At 38.5% G+C, this 12,065-nt stretch overlaps 1 protein-coding gene across 1 annotated transcript in view; it reads left to right on the top strand.

Annotated features, from left to right (window-relative positions):
- LAMB4 (laminin subunit beta 4) overlaps positions 1–11,300 on the top strand; it is a 133,033-nt gene extending 121,733 nt beyond the window's left edge. Inside the window, 5 exon segments of the mRNA XM_081535994.1 lie at positions 260–404; positions 3,369–3,411; positions 4,504–4,711; positions 7,112–7,250; positions 10,226–11,300. Coding sequence (XP_081392120.1) covers positions 260–404; positions 3,369–3,376 — 153 coding nt within the window. The 3' untranslated portion in view covers positions 3,377–3,411; positions 4,504–4,711; positions 7,112–7,250; positions 10,226–11,300.
- Positions 11,301–12,065: the final 765 nt, after the last annotated feature.

Genomic DNA, 12,065 nt, shown 5'->3' with positions numbered 1-12,065 from the left:
GAAAAGTCATTGTTTTCAAATAGCAATTTTGATCACTAATAATGTTTTAAGAGAGAAGTTTACATTATTAAGAAAACAGCATGATGAAAACAACCAATATCACCTTTTTAAAAGAGTCCTTTAACATGAATCTATTGTTTAGTTATCTAGACTTCTATTTTAGTTTTAGTGAGTTCTATTTGGTCCAGCTAAGTAAGGAGACATCACAGAATATGCCTGGTTGTTATGTTTGCCTCATTTTTCTTTTTTCTTATTCCAGGTCAGAAATATAAGTAAACTGGCAGAAGTTTGCAAAAAGAGCTCATTACAGCTAAGAAAGAAACTGAGGAATATGAAAAACCAAAGTGAATCTGAAGAAGAAAAAACGAATCTTCTAATAAAAAAACTGAAAATATTTTTGTTAGGTAATTTTTTAAAAATGTTAGGACTCGTTTTTGTCCCTCCTCTTTTCCCCCACCTTCCCCTTCTCCTCTTCCTTTTTCTTCCTTTTCAATATATACTGAAGCATCCACCAATTCCAAATTACGTTAATTGGAAACCGCATGCCTAAATCCGAAACATGACATGCTTGCTGATCTTAAATTTCTTAATGAAAATAATTGGAAAATATTAACTCTATCAAAAAATATGGTTCTCTGTATAAGGTTAATTTAGTAATAAATCCTAGAATTTAGTTAAAATTCCAAACAAGTGAACTTAGTGTTTAAAATTATGTTATTTTTTAAAAAGGAAAATCTAAGATGAAGACTCTGTCAGATTCCACAGTCTGACAGAGTGAGATCAAGGTATGCCAATTGTTGGTTAGTATAGCAAATACTGTAGTGAAGTGCCATCTAAAATACTGGTTATTTTGGATAACTGTTATTGACTATTTTCCAAGACTCATGTTGGCTTTCTGTGACTGCCAGAGGGAACTATTTGATTCATGAATATTATGATTATGAACTTAATATTCCTCTTGGTGCCTTATTTTCGGAGAGGTTTGTTGTTTTGTCTTTGATCGCCCCATGCATGCGGGGTCTTAGTTTCCTGACCGTGGATTGAACTCACGCCCCCTGCAGTGGAAGTGCATAGCTTTAACCAGTGGACTGCCAGGGAAGCCCCTGGGAAAGGGTTGCTTTAAACCCCAGAGAATTATCAGTTAAAGATAAAAATCAAATAGTACAGCTGGAAATTGACCTGAAACCTCACTTTCTGCAAATAATGTCATTTGAGTAGAATACTACATGGAATTGATCTGAGGAAGCTTTCTTTCCCATAGCCATCTTCCAAATTCAGTGATTTAACATCTCTACATGAATTAATCGACAGTTAGGATGTTGGTTACAATCTTTGCAGTCACTTTATTAAATCTCTTTGCTATTGATTTTAATAAGAGACCCCTGTGGCCAAGTATTTTTTCTATCTCATTGTTTCTAGAAATTGTATTAGCAGCTCTAATACTGATTTCAAAATAAGAAAAAAATAGGGAGTGAAAATAATCAGTAAAAATGACCAAAATAATCAGTGAAAATGACTGGGTATGAAATCAGTCAGCTGGACATTTGTTTGTTCAAAAGCAAATTTTCAGTGAGAAGCTAGATGGATTGATATTTACTAGGCACAGATCCTAGTAGATCTGTGATTTAATCTAGTAGATTTAATCTCATAATCAATGCCAATTAATGCGAGGAACACAATAGCTATTTCTGCAGATACAAGTTAATTCAGACACCAAAACTAAATATCAGAACTACCACCACTGTTGTGTGAAAATGGTAAAATACAGTCCTGAGCTCAAGCAACAGATTGCAAAGCAGGTTCTACCTGTTTTCCTCCTAGTTCACTGGATCATAGAGCCTTTGGCTATTCTGGTCCTAGTTCTCATTGCTACTAGAATGTCACTTTAAATAGAATCACAATAAAAATGTCACTTTAATTAGCCTAAGGAATTGGGGGCGGGGGGGGGGAACTGTGTTCAGATTATTACAACAAAAATTAGGCTAGGCATCAAGAAAAATCCTGTTCCATAAAAGGAACTTCCCTGGTCAGGGTCCCAAGATTCTTGTTCACCAGGAAGCAGTGCTTTTCGCCCACTCAGTTTCTTCAATTTTCTTGGCTGTAAAGCCCAAATAAACGTATTACATTTACGGTGGCCACACTATGCAGCTCTTCTTAGACCATCTTAATATTTTCCTTGTGGTCTGAATTCCCTATTAACAGAGTTTTGTGTCACTTTTCCTGAAAGTGAGTTTATAATCATTTAAATGTTAATTTTTAATCTCATAATCAATGCCAATAAATGTTTCATGACTGAATGTGAAATTAAGTTGAATTCACTTTTTATTAGAACTTTTCTTTTTAACAAAACAGTTACCATTTCTATAAAGAGCCAGATCCATGGTTCTGTTTAAAATATGGTTTTAATTTATTCATGAAAAATTCTTGCTACATTTTTTCAAAAGCATTATGGGAAGTAAAACACTCACTTTGGGAATCTGCTGGCAGTCCAGTGGTTAGGACTTGGCACATTCACTGCCAAGGGCCCAGATTCAATCCCTGGTTGGGGAACTAAAACCTCACAAGCCATGTGGCACAGCTTAAAAAAAAAAAAAAGGAAGTGAAATAGTCCTTTTATATTAAAAATAGCAAAGGCAAAATGACTGCAAAGAAGATATATACTTAGGTCATGTCACTCAAATACTGAAAGCCATCGATGGCTCCCATTGTCTCTTGAATGAAGTCCAGTTTCCTTAGCCCCATATTTAGGGGCTTGTGTGATCCACTCCCAGCCTTCCTGAACTTCACCTCCTTTTTTAAAACTTTTAAACACTTTTAAACTTTTTCACACACTTTTTACACACTCCCTCCACTGGCCAGCCAAATACACTATTTACCTGTTCCACCCTGAGCTTTTGCCTAAGCTGACAATGCCCTTACCCGTCCCTTCACCCACAACTCCACAGATTTAATCTGTGTGGGCTTCTAAGACTGGATTTGAATGTCTTCTTAAAGTTCTTCTTGAAATATTTTCTCTTCCCTCTGAACACCACATCATTTTGTCTTACATTTATCACTTCTTCTCTTATGAGATATCAGTAATCATCTGGAATGACTTATACTTTCCTGACTTGATGGTAAACCCCTTGGAGATCAGATCTGTATCTAATTCATCTCTAACTTCCCCCATTAGACTTGGGATCTGTGCCTCACTAAGGAGCCAGAAAGAGACAAAGAGTTATTACCCCAAACACCAACAGTACATCTTCCACTTCAGTTCTCAAAGGAGGCCAATTCTATTTTCTGAAAAGCAGGGCATAGATGTATTTAGAAGTTTCTTGATAATATGTGGCTCATATTATATTTTGTCATATCCCTTCTCAAAATAGGTCTCTGAGCAGTAGTATCAGATATAATTACCCTGTTACTCAGGTAAGCAAAAATTGTTAGCCTTTTTATTTTTTTAATTAATTTATTTATTTTAATTAGAGGATAATTACTTTACAGTATTGTGGTGGTTTTTGCCATACATCAACATGAATCAGCCATGGGTGTACATGTGTCCCACCATCCAGAACCCCCCTTCCACCTCCCTTCCTACCCATCCCTGTGGGTTGTCCCAGAGCACCAGTTTTGAGTGCCCTGCTTCATGCATCGAACTTGTACTGGTCATCTGTTTTACATATGGTAATATACATGTTTCAGTGCTATTCTCTCAAATCATCCCACCCTTGCCTTCTCCCACGGAGTCCAAAAGTCTGTTCTTTACATCTGTGTCTCTTTTGCTGCCTTGCATATAGGATCATCGTTACCATCTTTCTAAATTCCGTATATATGTGTTAATATACAACATTTGTGTTTCTCTTTCTGACTTACTTCACTTTGTATAATAGGCAATTGTGAGTCTTTTTAATGTCATGGGGGATTAGAGTAGAGTTTTGTTGAGTCCAAACTCAGGGCTTCCCTATTGTCTCATTCATGGTGTTTGAATCTTTTTTTTAAATGAACTATAGCTGATTTATATTGTTGTTTATATCTGCTGCAGAGTTAAGTGATTCAGTTATACATATATTTACATTCTTTTTTATATTCCTTTCCATGATGGCTTATCACAGGATATTGAATAGACTTCCCTGTGCTATACTATGCATAATAGTTTTCCATGGCTTTGAATCTTAACGACAGGCATCTAAACATTTTAATTGCTTTTGAACCTGTACTTACAATAAGCAATTCTTGTGAAGACATTTTGTAGGTCACAAAATATCCCAAATCTGTTGTTTTTCATTTTTCCAACAAACATTTGTACAGGTTGTGTTCATCATTACACAAACAGTGTTTCTTTCACAGAGAAGGGAAAATTGAGGATGCAGAAGAGTCTATGGGACGCTTACAGTCTAGTTCCTGTATTCTAGGGACACTAATCAAATACAAATAGATTTAACTTAGAATTCATTGTGATGATATTGACAAGATAGAGTGATAAGGAGACACGGTTATCTAAAACACATCTTCTTATTTAAGAGGAAAACGTGCCTCCAGAGGATGTAGAGAAGGTGGCAAATGGTGTACTTGACATCCACCTACCAATAACAGTGCAAAATCTAACCCATGAACTTGACAAAATACAGAAACTTATGCAACTCTGTGAGGACTACAGAACAGAAGAGGACAGGCTAAACAAAGCAGCAGATGTAGCCCAGAAGGTTTTGGTGAAGGCAGAAGCAGCTGAGTAAGTACAATTAATATTAATATTCTCCTCCTACTCTAACAGGCAATCCGCTGAAAGGCCATCGGAAAAACATTTGCCTAAGGAGCTACAGCATTCAAATGAAATGACCTTCTGATAGTTCATTGCGCAAAATGAAGGCTAAGCTGTCTGTGGAGGTGCCCCAGAAAGCTGGGAAGCTAGGAGGCAGTGCACAAAGATGCTGGTTTCCCATTTTCCTTAGACTGAGCACTCTTCCTGTGGTCCGTCACCTCTTTATACTAATATACGCCAGTAAATGCCATGTATTAGTTATATGCCAATATCTTAACAAGTGGTGGGAATATCTGTGTATTTTTCCCTTTTTTTACACTGATTTTTGGTTCTTTCTATATTTATGGCAATAAGCAGTACTTTGAAAATCTAAACTTATATATATATATATATGTATCACGTTAAAAAGATAGGATGGTAAGGAAGAGAAGAAAAGGACTCTAGTGCCCTAAGAGTAGTACTGGAGTAGAATGATATGTACAGCACACAAAGTCAACTAATTCTTGCTTCCTTTTGCCCTTGTCGACTTCACTAACCAAAGATGAGAAGCCACCGTGATGTTTTTATGATCATGAGTACTGTGAGTCAAGGTCATAGGGTCAGTGGATGATGGTACCGTCATCTACATCCACCATCATTTTTGGATGCCCCGAAGCAGAGTTGATACCTGAACTGTCTTCACTGTCTCACCATCCACTTATACAAATAAAGTCCCTCAGACTCCACTGAAAGCCCAGCCCCTTCCAGTTTTACTATTTACAACTAGGAAGATTAAGTAACTACAGCACAATCATATCGCTGTTAAAAATGATGCTGATGAAGTAACATGCAGAGATTCTTACAGTGTAATGTTGATACTTTTAAAAAGAAGATAACACATTATACACAGGAGAGGCTCTCAGTCATGAAAACAAAAATCTTATAAGGACAAAAATGTTAGGATATGCCAATATCATACAAGGCGGTAGAATTATTGGTAAATTTTCTCTCCCTGATATTTTTTTCTTCTTTCTTTTTTGGGGAGTGCTCTCTAAATGTACTATAATGACCAATACATTGAAAATCTAAGGGAAAAAAGAATACAGTAAAGAGATATGGGGATAGGGGGAGTTATGAGAAGGAAAGACTCTGGAACCTCCTTCTGTAACTGTAGAGAAAGAAGTGTAGAAAAAGAAAGCTACATACTGTATGATTGTTACTCTAAGACCTTCTGGAAATAGCACAACTATGGGCACAGTGAAAAAATAAAAAAAGATCAGTGGTTGCAGGGATTGAGGGGAAGGATGAATAGGCAAACACAGAGGAATTTTAGGATAGTGAAAATACTCAGTTTGATACTATAGTGATAAATACATGTCATTATACATTTGTCCAAACCCACAGAATGGACAACACCAAGAGTGAGCCCTAATGTAAACTGTGGACTTTGGATGATTATGATGTGTCAGTGTAGGTTCATCAGTTGTAACAAATGGACCCTCTGGTGTGGGGTGTCGGTAACTGGCAGGTTAGAAGTGTACGGGAGATCTTTGTACCTTCCTCTCCATTTTGCTGTGACCCTAAAGCTGCTCTTAAAAAATAGTATTTTTCTTTAAACAGAAAAAAAATTACCACTGGGAGGAGAGGATGGGTTGATTGGAGAAGGGGATGTTTTGCCATTTAGCTATTTTTGCTCCTACACAAGCATTTCTAACGATGCGTCTACTAAGGCCAGTCAGCTATCTCCCTGACTTTGTACATTCTTCCAAAGGTTCTTCTGAGCCCGTAGATCTAAGTATCTGGTGAATGTTGACTTGAGGTGAGCTCATTTCTGTAAAATAGACTATCACTTGGAATGCTTGTGATTTTAACCTCTGACTGGGCCCCTGGGCGGCTGGAATGTCAGTGAGGCTTAAATAAACCTGAATAAACACAGCCTGTAAATGCAAAGCCTTTCACTCTCTTTGCTCTCTGTGAAGCCTCTTGACTTGCCCCCACCCCACCAATAAGGATTTCAAGAGCATTGCTTAAGTTAGAGGAGTCAGGAAAAAACTGGCTGAAGATAGTTTGTTGTTGTTGTTCCAAGCTTGGCACTTTTATCACCCAAACCGTCCTGCTTATGACAAGTTAAGAAATGATATCTATATCTTTGATTTCCATACCTGGCAAAACCTGTACCTATGTCGGCATATATAATGTATGTGTTTTTATTGGCATTTAAATGTACCTGTTTCTCAAAATGAAGACTTCAGCGCTTTGCTTTGCTTGAGAGTAATTTAAACAGACTTTATGAATAATTCAGGAAAAGTTTTTGGTTGAGTCAAATGAACTCTCAAGGTGAAATAAATGAATAATTGTATATTTATCTAATCTGTTAATATCTTACCTCAGAAAAGCAGAAAATGTTCTATCAAATCTCAGCAAAACATTGAATAAGTTGCAACAAGTTCAAATTACTCAAGGACGGGCAAATTCTACCATCACACAGCTGACTACTGAGATAACAAAAATCAAAAGGAACGAACTTCAGGTATTTATCTTCTTTGAAACTAACCTGAAATAAACTTCAACTGTGGAGACAGCACAGGTTTTATGTCTGCCAATGTCATGCTTGTCTTACCTGTTCAATGGGATTATTATGATGATAGTATTATATGTGCAATTAATGTTCTACAGAGCTCTCTCAGCATTAGCTCTTTTCACTGTTGGCCAAGCCTGGGGGACAAAGCAGGTGCTACCACCAACTTGTAAATGAAGAAACTAAGACCTGGGGAGGCTAAGTCACTTGCCTAAGGTCACAAAGCTAATTAGTGGTAGATTTGAGGACAGTTTATCCCTTCTTTTTTTAAAAATTTTTTAATTGGAGTATAGTTGATTTACAGTGTTGTCCCAGTGTCTGCTGTTCAGCAAAGTAATTCAGTTTTACACATATGTACATTCTTTTTAAAATATTCTTTCCCATTATGGTTTATCCCAAGAGATTGGATATAGCTCCCTGTCCTATAGAGTAGGACCTTGCTGTTTATCCATTCTAAATGTAATATTTAACATCCACCACCCCCAAATTCCCAGTCCATCCCTCCATGTTGGCAATCAGAAGTCTGATCAGCCCTCCACCCCCACCCCCCATGTTGGCAATCAGAAGTCTGATCTCTATGTCTGTGAGTCTGTTTCTGTTTGGTAGATAGGTTTATTTGCATTGTATTTTAAATTCCACCTATAAGTGATGTCATATTATCCCTTCGTATACCAGGGAAAGTCATAGAGCTTTGAAAGCTCACCAACCAAAGAAATTAAGTCAATTGTTGGCAGACTTTTATAATCAAATGTACATAAAATCTCACCAGCATATCCTAAAACTGAAAGACAACCCAAAAGAAAGGGTTCCATCCAGAGTTTGGCAGGAATAAAGCCATGCTTTAACCCACTTGGTGGGTCTGGAAGAGGAAGCCTGGCAGTTAAAGGACAGAACAGGTCCTAGTCTGAGAGTCCATGACGTCTCTCCTCCAAAGCTCATCCCCTTCCCAGCAGACTGCCAGCTCCTCAGTTTCTGTTCTTCAGCTCATTTTAGATATCTAAATACAGGCATCCTGAAAAGAAAAGCAGAAAGCTCCAGAACAGGATTAGTACACCAGGAAATTAAAAAAGGTTAGATATGAAGAGGTTGCACATATATAGGAGCAAAAAATAAAGAAGGCCTCCAGGTTTTCTCCTTCTGTGCATCTACTCTAGAATAGGGGTTGGCAAAATACAGCCCAGGGGCCACATGCACCCACCAATTGTTGTAGTATCCAAAGTCACACAGTTCAATTGGAATTCAGCCACATATTGTCCATGGATCATTTGCGCAGCCACGACACCGAGTTGAATAGTTGCAATAGAGATTTTCTGGACCACAATGTATAAAATGTTTACTGTCAGGCCCTTTACAGGAGAAGCTTGCCGATTCCTACTCTAGAAAAACCCTCACATATACCTGAGGGCACAGGAAGGGGCTTCTGTTTCTAGCAGCATGATGGACCAGTACACAAAGAAACCCGCCTAGCAAAAAAAAAGAAAAAAACCTGAAAATGTTATTTTAAAACACGTTTAAGTGCATTGCTGAACTGGTAAAAAATGGAGGACATCTTCAGAGGCCAAAAATGACAGGAAAGCATGATCCAGAGAGATAATCAAGCAGGAAGCCGACAGCAGGCAGAGGGCAGCTGCCAATCCCTGGGGTTTCAGCACTGCTGGTTTTCATAGCTGCCGTAAGTAATAGAAAACAAAACCACGCAAGGAGGCTATGAGGCCCCTGCAGAGAGTAGGGACCTTAAAAGGCACACCCTCAAGGAATGTAGGACCATTACACAGAGAGAGATGGTAAAGACACTAGCCTCTGTGTGGAGGGGGATAATCTTCACTGAGAATTATTAACAAGCTGGCTCTCAGGTAAGATGGGGCTAGAATCCACACTACCTGGCTGACCCCCATAAACCAAGCTAAAAATGTCATTTAAAGTGACCCTGAATTTTCAAGGCCCTCAGATGCCTGACAGAGGCCATGAGAAATCCTTTCCAAAGGACTGTACCTTAAAACCAAGCCTCAAAGGATTCCCTTAAAACACATAATAAGGAAACAAATTGCCTTAAGCAAGAATCATCAGAAATAGCAAACAAGAGAATCAGAATGCAGGAGACTTCGGATATAACCATTACTGGACATCCGATACAAAATAAGAGTGTTTATTATGCTTAAGAAAAATCAAAGAAGGTATGAAACTTTGACCAAAGAACAAAAGAGATAACAAAAAGATCAGACTTTTAGACATGACAAGCATAGTCACCAAAATAAGGAATAAGGGTAAGGGGTTTGTAATTATAAGGGAGAAAAAAATTAGAAGCCACCCCTGCATCACCAGAGAATAGAAAAGTCAATTTTTGTACAGTCAAACTGTGAAACACTTTAAATTGGTAAAAGTGAATACACAAGAGCTATGCAAATTGACTTAAATGACCTGTACAAGCATAATTTTGAATTTAAAAGTTCAAGCTGCAGAAAAACACAGGATGCTATATGTATAAAGTTTAAAAGTAGAAAATACTGTATTTTGTTAGAAATACCCCAGAAGACAGTTATATATATATATATATATATACACACACACACACACACACGGAATGAAATGGAAGTATGTGGAATGAAAAGTTAGATTCAGGGTAGTGGTAACCTTTGAGGGGGTGGAGGGAGATATGGAGAGGAGGGTGGTACACCCAAAGCCTTGGCTCATGGCATTACTTACTCTTAAGCCAGAGGGTGGCTACATTGATATGTGCCATATTTTCTCTTAGACCGTATTATCTGAAGCGTCTTATTATAATATTGTTTTAATAGAACAGAAAAAGCAAAGAAACCGTTTTCTTTCCCTTTACACCTAGCTTATTTGTGGAGGGATCATTACATCATTTATTTTCTTGTTTGTTTATTGCATAGAGACTTTTTCCTTTCTGGTGTTTCAATCAACAGCAGGCTGAAAATCAGGTCCAGGAGATGAAGAATAAGCTGGACGTAGCAAAGCACCAGGCAGCGCTGGAGGGTGGACTTGCCCAGCTGCAGACCACGTTGCAGAGGAATCGAGGCGAGGCTGTCCGTGCACAAGCTCAGGCTGAAGCGGCCCGGCACCAGGCTGGGGGCCTCGAGGAGGTCATTGGTCCTACCTCTGCCACCAAGAGCAGACAAACAGTGCCTCTTTGAAAGATAATCCCTTAACCCCAGATTTTTGTGCCATTTGTCAGCATTTCCTTTAGTGCTGGTCCATGTTCCATAGTGTGGGTGTAGGGACCCTGCTGGGCATAGGGAAGCTTCTGTACATGGACGGCTGTCTCCCAAGGACGAGTTTTGTGACTAGATTATGTTAGACTGTTTACCCCCATCTAGTCGAATTTTTTCCAAAACTTCCAAACGTTCACAATTTATGTCACGGGTCTAACTATACATATTTGCCCTTTGCTCTAATTAAATCACATAGCAGATAAAGAAGTACAAGTCACCAGCCAAAGAGAATAGATTGAGTTACAAAAATCAGAGTGAGTTCATGAACCAGTTGTGGAAAATGGCCTATTCATTTCAGTTGCTGAAAGAAGCTATCAACTCATTTTCTTGGCAGGAAATCTTTGGTTGGTCTCATTCATATAGCAGCTTAAGCAAAAGAAAGAGGCTGAAGTGTTTTTAATAATTGGTGTATCTTCTTGCTCTTAATTCCTAATGTGCTGGGTACATTTTCCGCTGACTTGGGAGTTGAGAGTGTTTTCTATGGAACAAAGGTTGAGAAAGGTGCTTCGTGCCCACCTTCTGCCACTTCCATAGTCCATTCCTGGGTCGGGCCTGCATTCATCTGTCTAACGATCTAGGTTGTCAGCCATTCAGGCTGACCCTGAAGATTTCCCTTCTAATATTGAGGGAGCCCTTCATAACCTCCTGCCTCCCTTCCTACCACGTTCCTATCTCACCTTTGTACCAAGCAAATCCTGTGTCCTTGCTGCTTCTGAATGTTCACCACTCTCTCTGACCTTCACCTTGCACTTGTAAGTGCTCAACCCAACTGAACTGAGACCTTTGTCAAGGGCAGCAATGAGTCAATTCTGTCCTGTGTAGCTCTGACCTTATACTTCAGGACAAACTGGTACCTCATAAATAGTTGTCTTCACATAAAACAATGTTTGATATTTTATAACAAGAAATTTTCATTTTTAATTCACTAAAGCTGAGAATTTTTTCAACCTGTAAACAAACAATGCAAATGAAATCCCTGTTGGACATCTCAGAGTGACTCAAGCATATTGAGTGGATGAGGGTTGCCTCTTACTCCTTTTATGAACAGTATCAGGCAGACATCACATGTGTGCACGCTTTACAAGTATCTTCTGATAATAAGAATGTTACTCTGTTGTAGGAGTTTGTTGAGCTACAGAATCAATATGCTGTTCTTCAGCATAAGATGAGTGCACCAGGACTGACAAAGGAAACATTAGGAAAAGTGAAACAGCTAAAAGATGCAGCAGCAAAACTGGCTGGAGACACAGAGGACAAGGTGAGAAGAATAGCAGGTACCTATTCTTTATATGTTCCCAGCTTTTTTGAAATATAATTGACAAATAGAATTGTATGTATTTAAAGTGTACAATGTGATGATTTGATGACTATGTATGTTGTGAAATGACTACTACAATTAACACATCCACCACCTCACATAATTACCCTTTTTGTGGTGGTGTCTTAGTCACTAAGTTGTGTCCAACTCTTGCGACCCCATGGACTGTACCAGCCGGCCTTCTGTCTATGGGATTTTCCAGGCAAGAATACTAGA

Source organism: Giraffa tippelskirchi, chromosome 10, assembly GCF_054371585.1.
Source record: "Giraffa tippelskirchi isolate mGirTip1 chromosome 10, T2T-mGirTip1v1.2.pri, whole genome shotgun sequence".
NCBI lineage: Eukaryota > Metazoa > Chordata > Mammalia > Artiodactyla > Giraffidae > Giraffa > Giraffa tippelskirchi.
This window is presented reverse-complemented; position numbering and strand designations above follow the sequence as displayed.